Raw genomic sequence first — 23,608 nt, forward strand, 5'->3', positions numbered from 1 at the left:
TGGAATTACAAAGATTCTTTAGGAATGTTAGACTAAAACATTTCTTTGAGGTGTACTTGCCAGCACACCCATATGAGAAGAGTTCCATCTCTGATATGATACCCAATATAAGTGGACTAAAAACAAAATCTAATTTTATCCCACCACCACATACCTGCACACCGGAAATTTTAGCCTTTGAGAACATCGTGACGCGGGAAGTGCTTGCAGTCATTAAAACTAAGAATCACAAACTTGATAACCTCACCAGAGCGGAGAGATCCAGTCTGACCAGGCTGTGTAGTGAAGAATCGATCACTATAAAACCCGCAGATAAAGGGGGCGGGATAGTGGTTTTAGATACAGCCAAATATGAAGCAGAATGTTTGCGATTGTTAGGTGATACCTTGTCGTACAAGAAATTAGAAAGGGATCCTACTAGTCGTCTACAAGACGAAATTAAAAGCCTTACTGACCATGCTATGAGAGAACGTTGGATCAGTGAAGAAGAAGCACACTTTTTGAACAAAACGGAGTCGAAAAAGGCAGCTTTTTATATATTACCGAAAATTCACAAAAGTACCACTGCGCCTCCTGGTAGGCCTATAGTGTCAGCAATAGACTCATTATTAGAACCGCTGTCCGTTTATGCTGAAGTGTTTCTTAAACCTTTCGTATTGAATATGCCATCATATATTAGGGACTCTACCCACATGATTAACGTTATTAAGGACATCGAAATCAGAGAGGATGACCTTCTCGTCACCATGGACGTAGAGTCCCTCTATACGGCCATTCCACAAATGAAATGTCTTGATGTTCTTGGTCAATTTCTCGATAGGAGGACAAGGCCCCATCTTCCCCCTACTGAATTTGTCCAAGAATGCATAAAGCTTGCTATGACAGAAAACTTTTTCTTGTTTCATAGACAACTTTATAAACAAGAGAAAGGTGTCAGTATGGGGGCCACTTTTGCCCCAGACGTGGCAAACCTGTATATGGCTTCTTTTGAGGATCAGTTCATTCTGGGTACAAATAATTTACTGATACAACATCCCATACTAAGTAAAAATCTTCAATTTTGGAAACGATATATAGATGATGTTTTTATAATTTGGAGAGGAACAGTAACATCTTTAAATGAGTTTCATCTATGGTTAAATCAATGTGACCAAAATATCAAGTTTACTATCGAACATAACTTCCGACAAGTAAGTTTCCTTGACCTGGTGATAAAGAAATCAGGTAACCGTTTGATTACAACACTTTTCAGGAAACCTACAGACAAAAACTCTCTATTACATTTTGACAGTTTCCATCCAGCAAGCCTTCGACATAACTTACCGTATGGTCAATTTTTACGAATAAAGAGAAACTGCTCAGAAAAAGAGGAATTTAAATTTCATGCAGAACATCTAAAAGAAAGACTGAAAAACAGGGGCTACCCAAATAGACTTGTGAAGGATCATTTGAAGAGAGCAGATAATACCAACCGGGAGATATGTCTCACTGCCAGAGAAAGAAAGAAAAATGAACGCCTAGTATGTGTAACTACTTTTAGTCCGGTTAGCACGGATGTTAAAAGAATCATTAATAGACATTGGAATTTAGTGAAACAACCGGGGACTTTACAGAAAAAACCTATGTTCGCATTTAAGCGGAACCAGAACCTCAGGCAAAAGTTATTACACACATACCGTGAGCCTAAAAAGGAAGCCACGATTAATGAGCAGTGGGGCCTGCCTGCCATCTATGGTCACTATAAATGTGGGAAATGTGTTGCTTGTCCGTTAACAGAAACTACAAAAGAATTCCATTACGGTAATAGAATATGGAAAATGAATTGCCACACAAACTGCCGAACAAAAAATGTGATCTATATCATTAGTTGCCCATGTAAACTTCTGTATGTAGGCAAGACCACACGGGAGATAAGACAAAGAATATCTGAGCACAGGAGTTGTATTCGAAATAAGGTGGCAGATAAGCCACTGGTAGAACATTTTTCGAAAATGCAACACAAAGACACTGATATAAAATGGTTTATACTTCAGCACATCAATAACACGATGAGAGGTGGCGGTATTGATAGGACATTACACCGTATTGAACAGAGATGGATATACACTCTTGACACTGTGAAGAATGGATTGAATATATCCGTTGAATGGAACAATCTGATAAAGAATTAAGTACAAATACTAAGTAAGTAGCGGGGATGGATTCAGACACCATATTTTGTGCCTAACCTTACTATCTAGGTCAAGTTAACCACTATGTGTCTGTCTGTGGTGTCATCTTCTCTCAATTATCCCCTTGTCACTCATGAGTTTATACAAAATATCATGTGTGTGTACATATCTCTTTGCTGATACATCATGAAGTAGGTAGCAGACACTGATGCCACCGTGCTGTCGAATCCATTGTAAATTCTACGTATGTATGACAATTATATATTGTTTATATGCAATGTATGTGATGGTGCCCCAGTTCCTCTTATCAGGGGGCTAACTTTATAGACTCTTTAAATATTGATATTTACCAATGTAGGTGTTGTCTTTGCTTTTGCCACTTGTTTTTACTCTCTCTGGATTAGGAGTGTTTCCTTCCCCATAACTCTGTCTGAGCTATTCTCTGCGAATTAGGGAGGTGCTATTTACAACGCGGTAACATACAGAGCAATGGGCAGCATATGGAGAAGCTGTAAGATCTACTTCATCATTTATAGTGTCTCTCTCTCTCTAATTATTCTTGGTTGTGGTTTGGGGGTCTTTTTAGGTCTAGGAACATGTTGCTCTTTCATTATTTCAATTATTTAATTTTTGGTTTTTTCGTTTCTTCATTTCTATTATTTTTTTTCATCGTTCCCATTGTGTTTACTTTTTTACGTTTACTTTTCACTATTCACTTACACTGTTTGGGTGTTTTCTGGACATTTGTCCTATGACAAGTCCCATTTAGAGTGGCCATTTTCAGTGGCTGGGCCTTTTGTGCAACGCGGTTAGTTTCAGTGACTGTGTCGTACTTGTAGCCCCCTTTTTTGTGTCCATGACAGTCAGGATCCGTTTGTCCCTCGTCTATGTGAATGAAGAGAGGCGGGTCGAGGACACACGCGATACTTACACAGGGACACCTGGCATCTTACTACTTCAAACACCGGTGTCCGCGGCGAGACATTAAGTATCGTGCTGTCTGCCGACCGAATCGAAAGGATTCATTGTCTTCGTATGGAATTACGCGGTAAGCATTTAATGAGCGTTGCTCACGAGCGGGAGCTGGCGGTGGCGGCCGTATGCTTCGATCTCACATGGTTCTGTGCATGCATCACGGACATATCCCTCCGAGATATCCTGCACGCTATTAAGGGTTTCTTTTCTTTTTCTTTTCCTTTTCTCTATGATACACAGAAGAGGCAAGAGATAGAGAGAAAGAGAAGATGCATGCCGGTCGTGACTGTTTGGGACCGCTAGATTGGTTTTCCATTTAAGCACGGGGAAAAGCGCCATATTTATAATGGGGTACTTCCATCTATTAGGAGACTATTTGTGCCGCCTTCATTCTGCTTGATAGTAGGTGGGGCACAGCCCCCTTGTGAATTAGACATTCTACTTAGTGTACTCTCCGTTCTGTCTCTGTTTGTTCCACAGTGCTACAGTGATGTGGTGGCACACGAGAAAAAACTAAACAGAGGAGATATTTGTGGAAAAGAAGTCTTAACCAGCAACAGTGTTAGTGTAAGTGTTTGATCTTGAATTTGAATAGAGAGGTGTCTGGTCACACGATAGACACTTAGAGGTAATTCCACTTTGGTTTTTATATATCCCATAGGCTTTACAGCTAGTTGAAGTACTTTGGGAGGAGATTTCCCACGCCCTGTCTTGCCATCCCGCCAGTAATCAACGTGGGGGTGAGTTAGGGCCGCTGTGCCCATTTTTTGACAGCACACTGTGATATTATGTATCACCGATAAAAGAAATAGGGATGACAATCTGGCTTTTATTTATTTTTTAGATGTATGCCTGGCCCTTACATGTGGAATATCGGGCGGAGTAAGTGCTCCTTGCCCGACGTCCTGAAGAAGGTCTTTTGACCGAAACACGTGTCGACGTGATCTCTATGAGAGAATTTTTGGTGATTTAAAACACCAAGAAAGAAGTGACACCCGATACTATGGACTGGGTCATCATTTAAAATGTTAATATACATGAGAACAAAATCATTTCTGTAATCATTTGTACTGAATAGCAAAATCTGGTGCTATTCTCACATTAGGGTGTTTTATGGTCCGATGTTTGAATGAATTTGATGAATGTGAATACTTAAGTAGGCATGAGTGGTTTAGAATGATTTGTGATGTATTTTATGATGAACTTGTATAACTTTTTGAAATTAAAATATGTGATTTAAATAGAAAATAGCCAGTGTCATCCGATTCCACTGATCCAACCTTTTCTTGTTTATTGCACACATTACCTGAAGGATCAGTGTTGCAGGTATACCCCTTTATTTCTCTATCATGGCTATCCAGGCATTGTTCATGAGAGCAGCGCAGTAGCTCATTGCTATCCAGGTATTGTTCATGAGAGCAGCGCTGTGGCTCATGGCTATCCAGACATTGTTTATGAGAGCAGCTCTGTGGCTCATAGCTATCCCGGCATTGTTCATGAGAGCAGCGCTGTGGCTCATGGCTATCCAGGCATTGTTCATGAGAGCAGCGCTGTGGCTCATGGCTATCTCACCATTGTTCATGAGAGCAGCACTGTGGCTTATGGCTATCCTGGCATTGTTCATGAGAGCAGCTCTGTGGCTCATGGTATGTCAGCATTGTTCATGTGAGCAGCACTGTGGCTCATGGCTATCCAGGCATTGTTCATGAGAGCAGCACAGTGGCTCATGTCTATCCAGGCATTGTTCATGTGAGCAGCACTGTGGCTATCCAGGCATTGTTCATGAGAGCAGTGAGTGGCTCAATGCTATTTTTTTTTATTTTTTTTTATTTTACTTGTTATAATTTACAAAACATTTTTACAAGAAAAGAAAAAGAGAATATGGTACAATTCTCTACTCCAGTTGTCTCATCACTTCATCTGTCTGATAACATCAGTGGTTTCAGATGGCACATTGCCGGGTCTTTTCCTTTTTCTGGTCACCTTCCCCAAATGAATCCACCTTGTATTCAGAGTTTCAAATTCATGAAAAAATGGGAGACCGCTATTACGTAGCTGATGTTATCTCCCTCTATTAAGCGATTCCACCAGTCCTCCTCATTGCACGTCCTTGACTCCTTGAATAAGTGACCCAAGTGTGCCATTCTCAGCCTTATTAAAGCGCTACACACTAAAAGTAGGTGGCGCAGCGTCTCTGGTTGCGTCTTGGTTTTGCAGAATCTGCAACTGTTGTCGGATGCTAATTTTCTGATTGCTTTGATCTCATTTGTAGGCAGGAGATTCATTCGCACTCTTAGGAAGGTTTCACGTACCGTTTTACTTGGAAATTTTTTTAGGTATTTCGGTAGGTCGTTTAAGCCTCTCGTTGTTGGTGGCAAGTGGCTTATCAGTTTGCTTCTTAGGTCCAAGGATGTTGTCTGCATCCAGTCGTGTTCCTGTAGTTTTCGTTTTACTTTATTCGGGTTTAGGATGAGTTCTTCCTCAGAGCTGTTTATTTCCACCAGTTTTTTTTAATGTTCTGTCTTCCAGCACATCAGAATTTTACTTTTCTGTGCTTCTATTTCCGTGTGAATAAAAGACATTACATTCGGGCGGGTGCTAGTCAGGGATTTCCTGTATAGCATTAATGAGTTTCTCGCAACCGTCGATTCCAGTGATTGCAGACACAGTTCCTGGCGTATGGTCTTGGCCGGTGTGGATTGCGGTAGGTTCAGCGTGTGTTTCCAGAACACGCCTTCCAAGCGTTTCCAGAAATCTGAAGATATCATCAGTAGTGCGTCTGCACCGTAGGTCAAGGACGGGACCACCTTCCCTTTGTAAAATTGGATCAGTGGGATTGCTGTAAATCGGCCAAATCTTCTGTCGATTATTTTTGCTTGACGCGCCAATTTTTTTGCCTTCTCTAGGAGGTGCAATTGCATAGGGTGTTCTTGTTTGCTGTTGCTGAGGATTACCCCCAGGTATTTGAATTGTACCACTTGTTCTATTTTCTCCCCTTCCAGGGACCAGCTAAAATTCTCTGTGCGGGTAGTTTGCTTCTCCATGATCATCACTTTAGTTTTGGCCCTATTGATCTCCAAGTTGTTCTTCTCTATATATAGTGCCAAAGCGTTTAGTTGACGCTGTAGACCAATCGGTGTGTAGTCCATTAAAATAAGGTCATCCGCGTAGAGTAATCTTGGGATCTTTACCTTTCCTACTGTAGGTGGGAAAGACCGTATCTCCTGTCCGCTTTCTACGATATCCCAGAGATAGGAATTGAACAGTGTTGGTGCAAGAGGGCATCCTTGCTTTACACCTCTCGCCGTAGGGATTGACTCAGTTAACATCCCTTCTTGATTTAAACGCACTCTTATAGAGGTATTCTGGTGCAATGCTTTAATGGGCCCCAAGATGTTTTCTGGGCAGTTTCTCGCTGTTAATTTTCCCCAAAGTGTTTCGCGGTTTACTTGGTCGAAAGCCCGGACCAGGTCAATAAAAGCAAGGTAGATCTTTTGGCCTCTTTCTTGTGTCTTGCTTTTTAGGGTGGTTAGTAGGAGAATGTTTGGTGCCGTTCCCCCATCTTTCACAAACCCTGATTGTAGGGGGTCCTCAAGCCCTGATTCTCTGGACCATTTTTGGAAGTTTTCTAACACCAGTGAGCCAAACACCTTCCCAACAACGTCTAGCAGTGCAATTGGTCGGTAGTTCTTGGGTTGGTCTCTTGGCCCCGACTTGTAAATTGGGACAATTGTTGCTGTGGTCCATGACGCAGGTATCGATCTTGTTTCGTTGCATTTTTTAAGTACCTCGTGTATAAAGCTTGACCATTCTATAGCATGGTCCTTCAAGTCTGCGTTAGTGATACCGTCGGGCCCCGGGGCTCTTGAGTTGTTCAGTCTGACAAGTTTTCTTCTTATGTCCTCCTGATCCCATACATTTTCCCAGTTTGAGTTTGGCGTTTCTTGGTTGTCGCGCAAAAAACCATGTACATTGTTGCGAAGGTCGACGTAGCTCTTTTTCCGGAATACTTTCATGAAGTGGGTTGACCATGCTTCTTCTCCCACATAATTATTTATCAGGTCTTTTTGCATATCTGACGTATTCCTGATTAGGTTCCAGAAATCTCTGGTTCTCCTACTACATATTATCTTCAGCATGCCTGCTGCGTCGGCTTGGTTCATGGTTTCTCTGTGTTGTCTCAGCCAATTTTTGTAGGCCCTTGTTGCTGTTTTCATTTCCTTGACTAGTTCAGCAGTAGGTGATTTCTTGACTTGTTGCTTTAGTTTCCTCATTTTTTTCCTTTCTTCCACAATTCCTTTGTTAAATTCGTGTCGGTGGATTTTTGATTTATCATTTTGCCGAAACTTTCTTTTGACTTCATATACTTTTAACAAAGGTCGATAGTCAATATTGTTATTCGTGGTTGCTTGGTTGTTTACTTTACTGGTATGTTTTTGTATGAGTTTGTTAGCTCCACAACTGATTTAGCCGACAGTCTTAGTTTTGTACCACTACTGTCAGCCTCGATTTTTGCTTCCATAGTTGGTTTTGTTTTTTTTGTACATGCCCATTTTATCTTTAATAGGTTGTGATCACTATTGGTCGTCCTCACGACCTCGTACTCTATTATAGTTTTGAGTAGCTCATCCGAAGCGAAGATATGATCTAGGTTTGCTGCAGAGTTATTTCTCTCCCATGTCGGTATTCTCGTGTTATCTGTGTGTACTGATGTTTGTACACTCTGCAGACCCCAGGCAGTCATTGCCTTAATCCAAAGATGCCCACGTACCATATTTAATGGCATCTTCTTACAGGTCCCGTATTTCGAGTTGGGCTTTGGGCAGATCGCGTTGAGGTCTCCGCATAGGATGACAAATTTCGGTGTCCATTCCAGGTGTATTCTTTCTAGGATGTTATCCACCATTTCCAAGTAGTCCTCGTTTTTAATCACTGCGGGATTCCAGTATGTGTTCAACACAATTATAACTTCGTCCTTTGCAGTGTGTTTACTGTTTACTAACGGCTGGTTCGACCAGTTCAGTACAGATCCCTGGAAATGGCTGTTTGAGATAACCGATTCGACGTGGTGAAGTACCGATCCAGATCTAATGGCGGTCAATAGGCCCGAGGAAGGGCGCCCTTTGTTTGAACGATCCGCGGGGGCTAGGTATGTTTCATAGCCCTCCAAAAATGGCTTCTTAGTTAGCCACGTTTCCTGCAGACAGATGATGTCAAACTCTCCCAAGTTGACGTCACTCTCTGCCAGGAGGTGGCTGAATCCCCGAGTGTTCCAACTTGCCATGACGATGTTATCCTCTTCCAGAGGCCTCACGACGACAGTCCCGGGTCCTGCCTTGGTATCCTTCCGTGCCTTGCATGGCTAGCTTCTTTTTCCTGGTGCTTTCGCAGTGACCGTCTTAAGGTTCCGATCTTGTCCACTTCCAGGATTGATACTTGCTGCTGGTTCGTCGTTAACTGTTTCGCTAACTTCTTGGGCAAATGTAATTTTTATCCTCCGTAGGGGACCTTTTGGGTATCTGTCGTTGTTCACAGCATCGTGATCAGTACTTGCGTCTACATTCGTGCTGTTTGATTTTACTCTTTGATCGTATCTGTCCTGGGTGCATGTCTGCTTCTCTCTCTTTGTTCCTTCCTTACTCTGTGTCCACTCTTTGGTTGGCCCAAAAGTAGTCTCATCCCGATTGTTAAGTGGATCTTTTTGACTTAATCTCAGGTTTGTATTTTGTGACTGTTGTAGTTTCGCGCCAGTTGTTCGGCAGTCCAATAAGTCGTAACCCAGCATTTGAAAGCTCTCTTGTTCTGAGGACAGCATTTGTCTAATTACCGGTGAGGGAATATGTAAGTAGACACGGTCTTTTTTGCCCGTGGTACTGAACTCCACGATCTTGATGTCTTCAGTGTTGATCTGCCTTAGTTTTGGAATGCAGTTAAGTAGGGCCATGATGTTTTTCCGATTCAGGATCAGGTTGTCTCTGTTTTCTCCTACCCGTTCCAGTTTGAAGGTTCTTTCGCTGCCAAGCTTTTTACTGTACGGGGTGTGGGTATCTCGTTCTCTGGCTTGAACTTGATTTCTGTCAATCTTTGTGTTACACTCCTTGGTTTGGTCCACTATGAATCTCCTCTTTTCCTCCTTGTTACTTTGGGTTCCTGGTCGCAACTTCTCCTCTGTATTACATTTGATATCTCCTTTGATATAAGGGGCTGCAGGTTTCAGGGAGGTTGTTGTTGCAGCTATCCAGATGTTCCTTTTGAGGTCTTTCTCTGAGTTCGCCAGTTCCAGAGGATATTGATTTGAAAGTTTTCTGCCGTGTGCCTTAGCTACTTTTTCCCGTCTTTCTGCCAAAGTAAGAAAAGGGCTCAGGTTTTGAGCATCTTCGTTTGCTTCGATTCTGCAGTCCTTTCTCAGGACGTTCGTTTCTTGTCTCTCCAATAGAGGTTCTGGTTCCGAGTTTGCAACCGAGTATACCGACAGATCTAATAAATCGATGCTTTCTACAGACTCATCTATGGTCTGATGGTTCATTGTTGGGTTGTCGGTCGAGCACGTTTCTTCTGTGTTTGGTGGTTCCGTGACCTGGAAAACCACCACTCTGTTTTTTTGTTCTTTGTTTTCCATAACTTTTGTTTTCTGAATATCTCTTTGGTTCTTTTCTGATGCTACCTTGGAGGGTTGGAGGTCTTCAGTTGTTACATTTTCCACTCTCTTGTTCGGCAAACTTTTTCCCTTTGAAAAAAGCGGGTATAGTTTCGTGGTCTTCCCTCGATTATCGAGTTCTTTTTGATCCCTGAGTCCGGGATTATTTAGTCTGTGGGGTTTGCTTTGTGGCTCTGTTTCCGGTCTCTCCCCAATCTCCTCTATTGTGAGTGAATCGACTTCTGCAAACGTAGTTACACAACCATTTGATTGATGCTTTTTGGATAAAAGCGGGGCAGCGTGCCTCTGTTCTTTGGGTGCTTTTACAGGCTGCAATGTTTCCAGGGTTTCCTTGACTTCCTCTAAGGGTTTTGGTTTTGCTACTTCGTTCTGTTGTTCCCTCGGTAGCTGCACATCATCTGTCACGATTGTAACTGGGGCTGCATTTGTAGGTGTCTTTGTTTGTCCAGCCAGCGTGTTTTGCCCTAGTAACGTCTCATTCTCCACTATCAAGGCCGGGTTGTCCGTGTTTCTTGTGGCGTCACTTTGTGATTTATTAACTGACGTGGTTCTCCCATTTCTCGTTTCTAATGCTGTAATGTATCCTTCGATAAATGTCGTTTTTGTGTAAAGCATTGCTACAAGAGTTGTCTGATCCTTTAATGCCTCATGAATGGATTCATACAGTTTGCAGTATGGTGTCAAGGCAATAGTTATTGCCGACATTACTGACAAAATGTCAACTTGTTTTGTGGACGCTTCTTTCTCGTTGTTCGAGTCCAGGGTTGAAGATCTCCTCTTCCTCAATGGGGTTTCTGGTTGGGCAATATACACGGTATTCAACCCCTGTTCTGTATTTTTTTTGTGTTTCTCAGCGTCACTGATCACGTTCCCTGGGACTCCCGATGGTTGCTTCCTTTGATCCACGCCAGTCCTTGGCGTTTCCTTCAAGCTGGGCCTCGAATTTATTTCTCTTAATGGGAGGTCTTTGTCAAATGTCGTTGTGTGGGGAGCTTCTTGTCTAGGAGTTGATTCAAGGCTCTTGCCTATATTTGCCATAATGTTTTCTCTTTGGGTCAGAAGACTTCCGTTTGTCGTGTGGTTTTTGTTTGACCCCGGACCATCTGTCCGATGCCTCGTCAGGTCTTCGTATGGTTCATTGATTGTGACCCATTTAGATTTTTGGTTCCCTTCCAGTTGTAGTTCGGGGTCTTTGAAATATCTAATTCCTGTTTTTAAGAATGGACTGGAAGGGTACGTTTTTGTTCCTGGCCATACAGACTCCCCCCTTAGTGGGGTTTCGTTTATAGACATACTAGTCCCGTCCAGTAAGTCCGCATCAGACATTTCATCCAGCATCGTTAGGTCTTTCAGCGTCGTTAAGTCTTTCCTTAACGTGTTTTGGGGGAGTCTTGTCGCTAGATTTAAAGCTGTATTCTTTGCTCTCCCTCTCGGGATGGTTTTGCGAGTTGCTCTCCTGTTGCTTAACTTTGAGGATTCAAAGAAGGACGTTATATACCTCACTTTAGCTGTTCTTCTTGTACTGCCTTTTCTTGCAGAGTTTACCTTAAAGTGTTTTCCTTTAGGGTTTGGTGTCGTTGGTTTATCCTCTAGTAGTGGGGAGTTTTTGCTTAGTTCTGTTTGTTCAAATTCGTCTCCATTTCGATCTCCCAAACCATCTTCTTTGTCTATGCTTGTATCCTTTCCATCAATAAACTTTAGTGCATACACGGCCCCTGACGCCGTTTGGTTTTCTGTTCCAAGTTCTTCCCTTGGACTTGTTAGGTCTGGTCCTGGCGTTTGATGATGGATCTGAATAGTAGTGTTTGACACGTTGTTTGGGTTCACTATTGCTGTGTCAACACCTGCTATTCTCTTAGGAGTCGCCGCGCACAGGGTCTGCCCTGCCCCCTCCGCGGGCCGGCCCGGCAAGAGCGACTCCTGGGCCACGCCCCTCCCGACTCCCGGCGACGACGGGCCCTGGAGCTCTGCTCCCCCCGCCTCGCCAAGTGGCTCCGCCTCGCCCACTGTTTGGACTGGGCTCCTCTCTCCCTCCGAGCCCCCTCCCGACGATGTCCGCTGCTCCCGCACCGGCTTCTGGAAAAAGGGTGGAGACGACTGTTCGTCTACGCCGGGGAGCACCGGATGACTTCCTCCCGCCCCGGCTGGGAGGTTGGCGATCTCCCCCGCTCCCGCACCCCCGGCACCTTCTTCTGACTCACCACCAAGTGTGGGAGACTCCACGGTTCGGCGGGAGGATTGAATGAGTGTTTGTGGGTGTTTTGAGGTAGTGTTTATGTTTTTGCCGCCCATGAGGAAAGGGGGGGGGGCAGGAGAGGAGGAAAGAACTTGCTCATGAGCGTATTCCACGTTTTCCTTTTCTTCCTCATTTGCTGTTGTGAAATTTTGAAATGTTTTAATTGTTTCAAATGTTTCTACAAGTGGTGGAGGGGCATGAGAGGTTTTGTTGTGGAACGTTGGTTTAGGAAAAAGAAAGATGTTTTGTTGCATACCTGGCTCCACCTGTATGTTTGTAGATGGGTCTGACGGCGAGACTAGTCGTCGTTGGCGCAGTCTAAGTAACTGCTTCAGCGGGCTTCTCTTGTCTAAACCGGAGTCCTCACGACCAGGTCGTTTGCTCCGCGTACTTCGTCCAGTATCCTCCATTTGGGTACAGGCAAACCGGGCAGGCCACCCCCGTGCAGCCCCGGACTGCACCAGACTGCTTCCACCTCAGCTTCCAACTCTGCCAGGCATTCTTCATGAGAGCAGCTCTGTGGCTCATGGTTATCGCAGCAGTGTTCATGAGAGCAGCACTGTAGCTCATGGCTATCCTGCCATTGTTCATGAGAGCAGCACTGTGGCTTATGGCTATCCTGGCATTGTTCATGAGAGCAGCTCTGTGGCTCATGGTATGTCAGCATTGTTTATGTGAGCAGCACTGTGGCTCATGGCTATCCAGGCATTGTTCATGAGAGCAGCTCTGTGGCTCATGGCTATCCAGGCATTGTTCATGAGAGCAGCGCTGTGGCTCATGGCTATCCCGGCATTGTTCATGAGAGCAGCTCTGTGGCTCATGGCTATCCCGCCATTGTTCATGTGAGCAGCACTGTGGCTATCCAGGCATTGTTGATGAGAGCAGTGAGGTGGCTCATTGCTATCCAGGCATTCTTCATGAGAGCAGCACTGTAGCTCATGGCTATCCTGCCATTGTTCATGAGAGCAGCACTGTGGCTTATGGCTATCCTGGCATTGTTCATGAGAGCAGCTCTGTGGCTCATGGTATGTCAGCATTGTTTATGTGAGCAGCACTGTGGCTCATGGCTATCCAGGCATTGTTCATGAGAGCAGCGCTGTGGCTCATGGCTATCCAGGCATTGTTCATGAGAGCAGCGCTGTGGCTCATGGCTATCCCGGCATTGTTCATGAAAGCAGCTCTGTGGCTCATGGCTATCCCGCCATTGTTCATGAGAGCAGCACTGTGGCTTATGGCTATCCCGGCATCGTTCCTGAGAGCAGCCTCAGGCTCGGCACGGCTACCAAGAGGTGAAGCAGGTTTGGAACTCTTAATGGACTCCTGCTGTTCTAGCTGGGGCTTGTCTAATCTTTTCTCTACATGCTGGATATGGTGGACTCTAAGTCATGGTGTGGTGTCCCTGCCATGATGGACTAGACTAATGGGCTGGTTGGTGCCCCCCCCCGTCCCCTATGGGTGCTGCACGACCACAGTTGTGTGAGTGATGGGCCCATGTGCACCTGTGACCCTCAGTTAAAGTGGCCAGCTGTCACAATGACCGTCAGCTCAGAAGCACTGGTGGTGCACTCTCCCTGTTGGTCAGTCTACCCTTGCCGGCCCATCCCGTGATGGCTAACCATGTTGGGGCGGTTGCTCCCGCCTCTCCTTCTTTTCATAGACGGAACGGCAGTTCTTCACTTTGAACTAGAAGAACAAGGCTAGTCGGCCAAGCTGAGTGTATGTGGTTAGATAGGGCAAGCCGGCCCTCAATCGAGGGGGTGTCCCAACTGCCCCAATGTCTGGCCTAGCCATCGCTGGACTTGAGTGTTAGTTCTCGCCGCACCATTTGAGGACATAGTGTGGCCCTGTGAGGTCACTTTCATTGCGCCAGTTCTCGTATCTTCAAGCATGTGGAGCTCCTGGAAGCGGCCAAAGGAAAGACTGAAGCACTAGATACAAGCATGAGTGAGGCCTCTGATTGGCTACAGACCAGGAGGCAAGTGGTGCCAGGATGTATCATGGCCAGAGACCTTCTCCCCCTTCTCTCGAGTTTGGCAATTCCCACTTTGTCTTCTAGCACAGAATACAGGTTTCATTCATTCACCCCCCCCACCCACCTCCACTCCCCCCTTCCGCTCCCGGGAGTGCCGCCCTGTCCCATCTCCGCATGTTTGCCGAAGGGTTAATCGTTACCTGCCTGCACAGGGGCCTTGAAATGCAGAACGGACGCTCCGTGGCTGTCACAGAGTGCAGCAGGTGGCCTCCAGCCCCTCCCCTCCCCACTCCCTCCTGTACACGCTGGCTGTTTTATGAATAGTGTGCCCACTGAGACGAATCATGTAAGGCACTGGCTGGCATTCACACTTTGTTGGCCTGCCACCCCCCCCCCCCAGCAAAATGTGGGCAGGCCGCCACCACTAAAAATTCCCAGATGTACAGTCTGTCCAAATGGCTATGAACTATTGCACACTGTCACAGCACCCTTCTCCCAGTATAGTCCTTGGGCTCCCCCACCTGCTCCCATCACAGTCGCTGCGCTCCCTCATCCCCCTCCTAGGCCAGTCCCTGGCCGCCCCCACTATGCCCTGGCACACCACAGTCCCTGGGCTCATCCCACCCCACCACAGACCCTGCGCTCTCACCACCCTGCTCCCAGCACTATGCCATGGCTCACCCCCATCCTACTCACACCACAGTCTCTGGGCTCATCCCACCCCACCACAGACCCTGCGCTCTCACCACCCTGCTCCCGGCTCTATGCCATGGCTCACCCCCATCCTACTCACACCACAGTCCCTGGGCTCACCCCACCCCACCACAGACCCTGCGCTCTCACCACCCTGCTCCCAGCTCTATGCCATGGCTCACCCCCATCCTACTCACACCACAGTCCCTGGGCTCACCCCACCCCACCACAGACCCTGCGCTCTCACCACCCTGCTCCCAGCTCTATGCCATGGCTCACCCCCATCCTACTCACACCACAGTCCCTGGGCACATGCCGCCCCACCACAGTCCCTGGGCTCACCCCGCCCCACCACAGACCCTGCGCTCTCACCGCCCTGCTCCCAGCACTATGCCATGGCTCACCCCCATCCTACTCACACCACAGTCCCTGGGCTCACCCCACCCCACCACAGACCCTGCGCTATCACCACCGTGCTCCCAGCTCTATGCCATGGCTCACCCCCATCCTACTCACACCACAGTCCCTGGGCTCATCCCACCCCACCACAGACCCTGCGCTCTCACCACCCTGCTCCCAGCTCTATGCCATGGCTCACCCCCATCCTACTCACACCACAGTCCCTGGGCTCATCCCACCCCACCACAGACCCTGCGCTCTCACCACCCTGCTCCCAGCTCTATGCCATGGCTCACCCCCATCCTACTCACACCACAGACCCTGGGCTCATCCCACCCCACCACAGACCCTGAGCTCTCACCACCCTGCTCCCAGCTCTATGCCATGGCTCACCCCCATCCTACTCACACCACAGTCCCTGGGCTCATCCCGCCCCACCACAATCCCTGGGCTCACCCCGCCCCACCACAGACCCTGCGCTCTCACCACCCTGCTCCCAGCACTATGCCATGGCTCACCCCCATCCTACTCACACCACAGTCCCTGGGCTCACCCCGCCCCACCACAGACCCTGCGCTATCACCACCCTGCTCCCAGCTCTATGCCATGGCTCACCCCCATCCTACTCACACCACAGTCCCTGGGCTCACCCTGCCCCACCACAGACCCTGCGCTCTCACCACCCTGCTCCCAGCTCTATGCCATGGCTCACCCCCATCCTACTCACACCACAGTCCCTGGGCTCATCCCGCCCCACCACAGACCCTGCGCTCTCACCACCCTGCTCCCAGCTCTATGCCATGGCTCACCCCCATCCTACTCACACCACAGTCCCTGGGCTCATCCCACCCCACCACAGACTCTGCGCTCTCACCACCCTGCTCCCAGCTCTATGCCATGGCTCACCCCCATCCTACTCACACCACAGTCCCTGGGCTCACCCCGCCCCACCACAGACCCTGCGCTCTCACCACCCTGCTCCCAGCTCTATCCATGGCTCACCCCCATCCTACTCACACCACAGTCCCTGGGCTCACCCCACCCCACCACAGACCCTGCGCTCTCACCACCCTGCTCCCAGCTCTATGCCATGGCTCACCCCCATCCTACTCACACCACAGTCCCTGGGCTCATCCCACCCCACCACAGACTCTGCGCTCTCACCACCCTGCTCCCAGCTCTATGCCATGGCTCACCCCCATCCTACTCACACCACAGTCCCTGGGCTCACCCCGCCCCACCACAGACCCTGCGCTCTCACCACCCTGCTCCCAGCACTATGCCCTGGCACACCACACTCCCTGGGCTCACCCCCATCCTACTCACACCACAGTCCCTGGGCTCATCCCACCCCACCACAGACTCTGCGCTCTCACCACCCTGCTCCCAGCTCTATGCCATGGCTCACCCCCATCCTACTCACACCACATTCCCTGGGCTCACCCCGCCCCACCACAGACCCTGCGCTCTCACCACCCTGCTCCCAGCTCTATGCCATGGCTCACCCCGATCCTACTCACACCACAGTCCCTGGCCTCACCCCGCCCCACCACAGACCCTGCGCTCTCACCACCCTGCTCCCAGCTCTATCCATGGCTCACCCCCATCCTACTCACACCACAGTCCCTGGGCTCACCCCGCCCCACCACAGACCCTGCGCTCTCACCACCCTGCTCCCAGCACTATGCCATGGCTCACCCCCATCCTACTCACACCACAGTCCCTGGGCTCATCCCACCCCACCACAGACCCTGCGCTCTCACCACCCTGCTCCCAGCTCTATGCCATGGCTCACCCCCATCCTACTCACACCACAGTCCCTGGGCTCACCCCGCCCCACCACAGACCCTGCGCTCTCACCACCCTGCTCCCAGCTCTATGCCATGGCTCACCCCCATCCTACTCACACCACAGTCCCTGGGCTCATCCCGCCCCACCACAGACTCTGCGCTCTCACCACCCTGCTCCCAGCTCTATGCCATGGCTCACCCCCATCCTACTCACACCACAGTCCCTGGGCTCACCCCCACCCTGCTCACACCACAGACCCTGGGCTCACCCCCACCCTGCTCACACCACAGTCCCTGGGCTCATCCCACCCCACCACAGACCCTGCGCTCTCACCACCCTGCTCCCAGCTCTATGCCATGGCTCACCCCCATCCTACTCACACCACAGTCCCTGGGCTCACCCCCACCCTGCTCACACCACAGACCCTGGGCTCACCCCCACCCTACTCACACCACAGTCCCTGGGCTCACCCCACCCCACCACAGACCCTGCGCTCTCACCACCCTGCTCCCAGCTCTATGCCATGGCTCACCCCCATCCTACTCACACCACAGTCCCTGGGCTCACCCCCACCCTACTCACACCACAGTCCCTGGGCTCACCCCACCAGTGGAGACTGGTGAATTTTTTATGTGTAGGGGCATAAATATTTCCCCCAGATATGCCATATCGACCGAGCGTAGCAGGGGAGCCTGGACCAACCTAGGGGGCCACAGGAGGGTTCTCACAATGGGACATTTTTTTTAAAAATAATGGGTTAAAATGTTGCAGTTTAGAGCATACTTTAAAAGAAATTGAGTAAAAAGCCAAACAGTTTGCAATTGCCTCTGGGGGCCCCAGGGCATCTCTAGATGTCCAGTAAAATGATACCATCACTGTCCCCTGGGCCCCACAGCTCCTAACACATGCACACAATCAACGTAATTATGTGTGTCATTCACATGAACATCCATCATCATACACTCACGCATAACACAAGCATACACGCATCCATACACATAAATACATCAAAAATAAATTCACATAATCTTACCTTTTGCCCTAGTCCTGAAGTTTCCTCCCCAACGCTCCAGCTCCTGCATCATGAACAGAAATATGGAAGCAAGAGCTTCCTGCACATGCGTGCAGGGGCCCGAGCGTGGGTGCTGAAACGCCCTGGTACAATCTGTATGTGGGAGGAGAGCCCCTCCCGCACATACAGATATGCAGTTCCCCAGCCAGCATTTCCAATGAGCTATGCAATGCTGGCAAAGCAAAACACTCCCAGCATTGCATGGCTCAGTGAGCATGTGTGGCTGGGGAACTGAACTGTCAAAGGGAAACGCTGTTTCACTTTAGAATTCTATAGTGAAGGACAGGCTTCTATTTTCTGCTAAGCTCAGCATTGGACTTCCCCAAATGAGTTATTCACGTCTCCCCCAAAACTTCCAGTTTCAACACCCATATTGTGGTGGTACTTGTAGTCCGCTGTTTCGGATTGAGCAAAGAAACTGGCGGCAAAAATGACCTGAAGTCCACTGGTAAGCCATGTCCTAAAGTTTCCATAAGGAGTGGGGGGCCACACACTCTAGGGATATAGGCTACAAGGAGACGGGAAGTAGATACTGGAACCCGGTGACCTGGTCTCTCCTCATCTTCTCTTCCCCACTTCACCTCCATTCTGCAAATCAGTCAGTCGCCCTGACGCAGCTGCACGTGCTGGGAATCCGGCATTGTGTTGGGCCTGGTGGCGATTGAGTTTGCATCTCCAACCATACAAGCTTACTCATTCACATGATGCTCACTCACTCCACTGGCCTCCCTATAAAGACATCACCGGCTCTCTTCGCCCACTCTTTCCACATAATCGCCCACACTCACTCATCAAAAGCTCTGCTAACATTTCCACCGGGTTCTCACATTACTCTCCAGTGTCACTCACATCTACCTTTCTTCCAAGTCTGGTTTCCTAGCCTTTCAACCGTGACCAGCTCCCTCCCCTGCCCTCCTTATCACCTCACCCCAGACAACCCTCCACGCCAAGAACCTAGGCTGACCCCTACACTCATGACCACATGCCTGTGAGGAGCTGAAGCTACCTGCAGGCACGCCCCCATCTGCCACCTCCAGACAGGATCACAATCACCGCAAACACATCAGCTCCTCAAACCCAGACTGGAAGGTGGCAGCGAGGGTCGGGCCATCTCCAACCCCTTAACACTACCAACCCCTCACAAACCCAGAATGGAAGGTGGCGCGGAGGGTCGGGGCCATCTCCAACACCCTGACACTACCAACCCCTCACAAACCCAGAATGGAAGGCGGCGGGGAGGTCGGGATCATCTCCAACCCCCTGACACTACCAACCCCTCACAAACCCAGACTGGAAGGTGGTGGGGAAGTCTGGGGCCATCTCCAACCCCCTACAGGCCAACCTCTGACTCTCACAGACCCAGACTGGAAGGTGGCTGGGCAGGGCCAGGCCCATCTCCAACCCCCTGCCACTACCAAACCCTCACAATCCCAGAGTGGAAGGTGGCGGGGAGGGCCAGGCCATCCCCCTTCATGACCAACCTCTCCCAGTCACAAACTCAGAATGGAAGGTGGCTGGGCAGGGCAGGGGCCATCTCCACCCCCCTGACGCTACCAACCCCTCACAAACCCAGACGGGAAGGTGGCTGAGCAGGACCGGGCCATCTCCAACCCCCTGACACTACTAACCCCTCACAAACCCAGACTGGAAGGTGGTGGGGAGGTCTGGGGCCATCTCCAACCCCGTACAGGCCAACCTCTGACTCTCACAGACCCAGAATGGAAGGTGGCTGGGCAGGGCCAGGCCCATCTCCAACCCCCTGACACTACCAAACCCTCACAAACACAGACTGGAAGGTGGCTGGGCAGGGACAGGCCCATCTCCAATCCCCTGCCACTACCAAACCCTCACAATCCCAGAGTGGAAGGTGGCGGGGAGGGCCAGGCAATCCCCCTGCATGACCAACCTCTCACAGTCACAAACCCAGAATGGAAGGTGGCTGGACAGGGCAGGGGCCATCTCCACCCCCCTGATGCTACCAACCCCTCACAAACCCAGACTGGAAGGTGGCTGGGCAGGACCAGGCCATCTCCAACCCCCTGACACTACTAACCCCTTACAAACCCAGACTGGAAGGTGGCAGGGAGGGACAGGGCCATATCCAACCCCTTAAAGGACCAACCCCTCACAAACCCAGACTCGAGGGTGGCAGGCAGGGCCGGGGCCATCTTCACCCCATGACAGGACCAACCCCTCACGAATCCAGACTGGAAGGTGGATGGGCAGGGCCGATCTCCAAACCCTTTGACAGGACCAACCCCTCACAAACCCAGACTGGAAGGTGGCGGGGAGGGCCAGGACCATCTCCAACCCCATGACAGGACTACCCCCTCACAAACCTATACTGAATGTGGCAGGGAGGGCCAGAGCCATGTCCAACCCCCTACAGGACCAACCCCTCACAAACCCAGACTGGAAGGTGGCAGCCAGGACTGGGCTATCTCCAACCCCTACAGGAGCAACCCCTCACAAACCCAGACTGGAAGGTGGTGGGCAGGCCCAGGGCCATCTCCAACCCCCTACAAAACCAACCCCTCACAAACCCAGACTGGAAGGTGGCGGGCAGGGCTGGGGCCATCTCCAAACCCTACAGGAGCAACCCCTCACAAATCCAGACTGGAAGGTGGCGGACAGGGCTGGGCTATATCCAAACCCTACAGGAGCAACCCCTCACAAACCCAGACTGGAAGGTGGTGGGCAGGGCTGAGGCCATCTCCAAACCCTACAGGAGCAACCCCTCACAAATCCAGACTGGAAGGTGGCGGGAGGCCAGTAAATCCCCGACGCCCTGACAGGACCGTCCGTCACCTCTCTTGTGGTGTGCAGCGTGCGTGGACAGTGGGCACACGAGCTCCGTGATCACAAGAGAAGAATTAAAGAAATCGGTGTGCTACTCTTCAAGGAGCACACTTCCAACCCTCCGCGCTCACTCATAAACACTGCACTCTCGATCCTTACTCACTCTACAGTGGCTTTCACTCACACTTGACTCCACCCACGCACGCCACTCACTAAGACTCCGCTCGCATTCACACAACACTGACCTCTCCCATTCCCTCACGGCGTGGCTGTGGTGGGGGCAGCCCTCTTCCTAGCCTGGGGGGGCAGTGGGGGGGGTGGCGAGTGACCAAGGAGTGGGGGTGCTGTGCATCTGGGACAGGGGTGCGGGTGGGGGAGGTGCTGCTCTCATTTAGAACCAGGGTCTAGAAGCTGTACAGCTCTTCTGACTCGGCCGCCCCCTATCTCCCAGCCCCGGGACGGGGGGAGTGTGTGGGGGGGGGGGTCTTGTTTTTCTCTCCTAAGAACTTTTGAGTGCAGGAAACATCTGCTGGCAGCGGGGCTACTGCAGTTCATTGACCCCACACAGGGCTGCGTCGAGGGCGGGGATTCGGGGAAGGACAGGCACGGGATTGGCCCGAGGCGCTGCCTTTCTGGCAGAAACGCCCCCCTGTATATTTACAGATGGTGGAGAGCTGTTGGGATTGGAGGGGGCTGTGGGGGAAAGGGCGTGTGCTGTCCCACCCCGGTGGGGTCTAGGAGCCTGTGTTCTGCACTGCAGGAGAAGTGTGCTTGGAATTACTGGGGCAGGGAGTGTGCTGCTGCGTGCTGCTGCCCCACCCCCTGAGGGCTCTATTTGCCTGAGTGCTGCGCTGCAAGACACGCGTGTTTGAAGTCTCCGGGGCAGTGTGCTGCTCTCCCCCCTCTGGGGCTTCTATCACTCTGTGTATAGTGCCCTGGAAGAGACGAGTGCTTGGAGTCACTGGGATAGCAAGAGAGGTGCAGGGTTCTGCTGGGAGGTACTGGGGTGCGACCTTCTGGACTGGGACCACCCAGAACGGACCCGTGAGGGGTGGGCGCCTCTGCAGGGGAGCAGCTCGGATCCTAGTGCAGGGGGGAGGGGGGGGTGAGTGATCGGCGACCCCCACCCTGTGCCCTGGGAAAACAGTTGGGGGCTACTGGAATCCAGCAACTCCAAACTGTGGGACGCAGCGAGGGCTCCCAGCCGCCTCCGGCCTGCACCGCAGTAATCAGTATAAGGGACTGGCAACCGCTGGACTTGGGAGTTCCTTAGGTGGCTCCAGAAGTCTTCCTTGAGGACTTCCAGGGCAGTCCTCGGTGGCGACCCTGCAGGGGGGCTCCCAACAGGCCGCAGTGGCCGAGTTGCCGTGTCGGGGCCCCACGGTGGTGTTCGTGGGATGGTCGTGGCCGGAGTGGGCAGGCGCAAGTGCTGACCTGGTTGGGTGCTGAAGCAAGGACCTCACCATGCCACGCCGGACCGAGCCGAGCCCAGGGATGGCGGAGCCTGGCGAGGTGTGGACTCTGCTCCAGGAGCAGGAGGAGCAGGAGGAGCAGGCCGCCCTGCTTTGGTACCTGGAGAGACTGCAAAACACACCCCTGGAGTACGAGCCCTGGGGCAGCCAGGAGTCGGAGGACATCCCTGCGGTGAGTCTGGTGCAGTGTTCTCTGTGCTCATGGTGCCTGTCCTTGGCCCGATTCCTCGATATCAGTTCCTCCACCCACCCATTCATCCATCCACTCCCTTCCCGTCCATCCATCCCCCACCAACCTACCCACTCACCCATTCATCCATCAACCCACTTCCCCACCAACCCGTCCACCCATTCATCCATCCACTCCACTCCCGTCCATCCATCCCGCACCAACCTACCCACTCACCCCTTCATCCATCCACCCACTTACCCACCAACCCATCCACCCACCCATTCAGCCATCCACTCCATTCCCGTCCATCCATCCCGCACCAACCTACCCACTCACCCCTTCATCCATCCACCCACTTCCCATCCATCCACCACCAACCCATCCACCAACCCATCCACCCACTTCCCAACCATTTTCTTATTGGACAATTGAGTGATCCCTATACACAAGTGTTTCCAGGTGCCACAAAACAAGATAGGTGGGGTACGGGGGAACAAGCGAATAACAACAAAAAAAGGTTCTATTGGCCTTGTGACAATCCTATCGTGCAAGTGCTTGAGAAGGTGGTAAGTGTGGGGGTTGGGGGGTTAGAGGGAGAAGTGCAGGAGTGGGGCACCTCCCAGGAAAGGGGGCAGGGAAGTCTGGGGAAAGGAGCCCGAGAGTTAGGGGGACTGGTGGGGGTTGATGTGGCCCCTGTGAAGCGACCAGCCATAGCAGCAGAGGGGGAGAGGAAGGAAGAGGAGAAAAGGAAAGTCTTGAGAAGTTTCCGGAACTTTAGAAGATCCGGCTCAATTCGGAGTGGTAAACGAAGGCCATTCCAGAGGGAGGAGCCAGTCGCAGAAAAGGATCTACCCCCACTCTCTGCTTGGAGAAACGTTTGACCTGAAGAGAGTTGGAGCCAGAGGACCAAAAGGACTCTGTATTTAGGGAGGGAGACATGGATGTAAAGAGGTCACAGGCCAGAGCCATCCAACACCCCACCAATGCATCCACACACCCATCTATCTATACACTGATCCATCCATCCAAACACTTCCCACCCATCCCCCACCCTTCATCCATCCATCCTCCCACCAACCCATCCATCCACACACTGATCCATTCACACACCAACCCATCTACACACCATTCATCCATCCACCAACCCATCCACCCACCCACCCATCCATCCATCCACACACGTTTGACCTGCAGAGAG

General features: G+C 50.7%; 1 protein-coding gene across 14 annotated transcripts in view; it reads left to right on the plus strand.

Annotated features, from left to right (window-relative positions):
* Positions 1 to 23,608, plus strand: part of GRAMD1B (GRAM domain containing 1B) — a 1,544,984-nt gene that overhangs the window by 1,216,209 nt on the left and 305,167 nt on the right. The window contains exon 1 of one of the 14 annotated variants that reach the window (XM_069614099.1): positions 21,543 to 22,410. The exons of the other annotated variants lie outside the window; for them this stretch is intronic. Within the exon in view, the coding sequence (XP_069470200.1) occupies positions 22,231 to 22,410 (180 nt within the window). The 5' untranslated portion in view covers positions 21,543 to 22,230. Of the gene's footprint in view, positions 1 to 21,542; positions 22,411 to 23,608 lie in introns of those variants that run through there. 14 annotated transcript variants of the gene reach the window in all.

This window comes from Ambystoma mexicanum, chromosome 9 (genome assembly GCF_040938575.1).
Source record: "Ambystoma mexicanum isolate Mex_15411 chromosome 9, UKY_AmexF1_1, whole genome shotgun sequence".
Lineage (NCBI taxonomy): Eukaryota > Metazoa > Chordata > Amphibia > Caudata > Ambystomatidae > Ambystoma > Ambystoma mexicanum.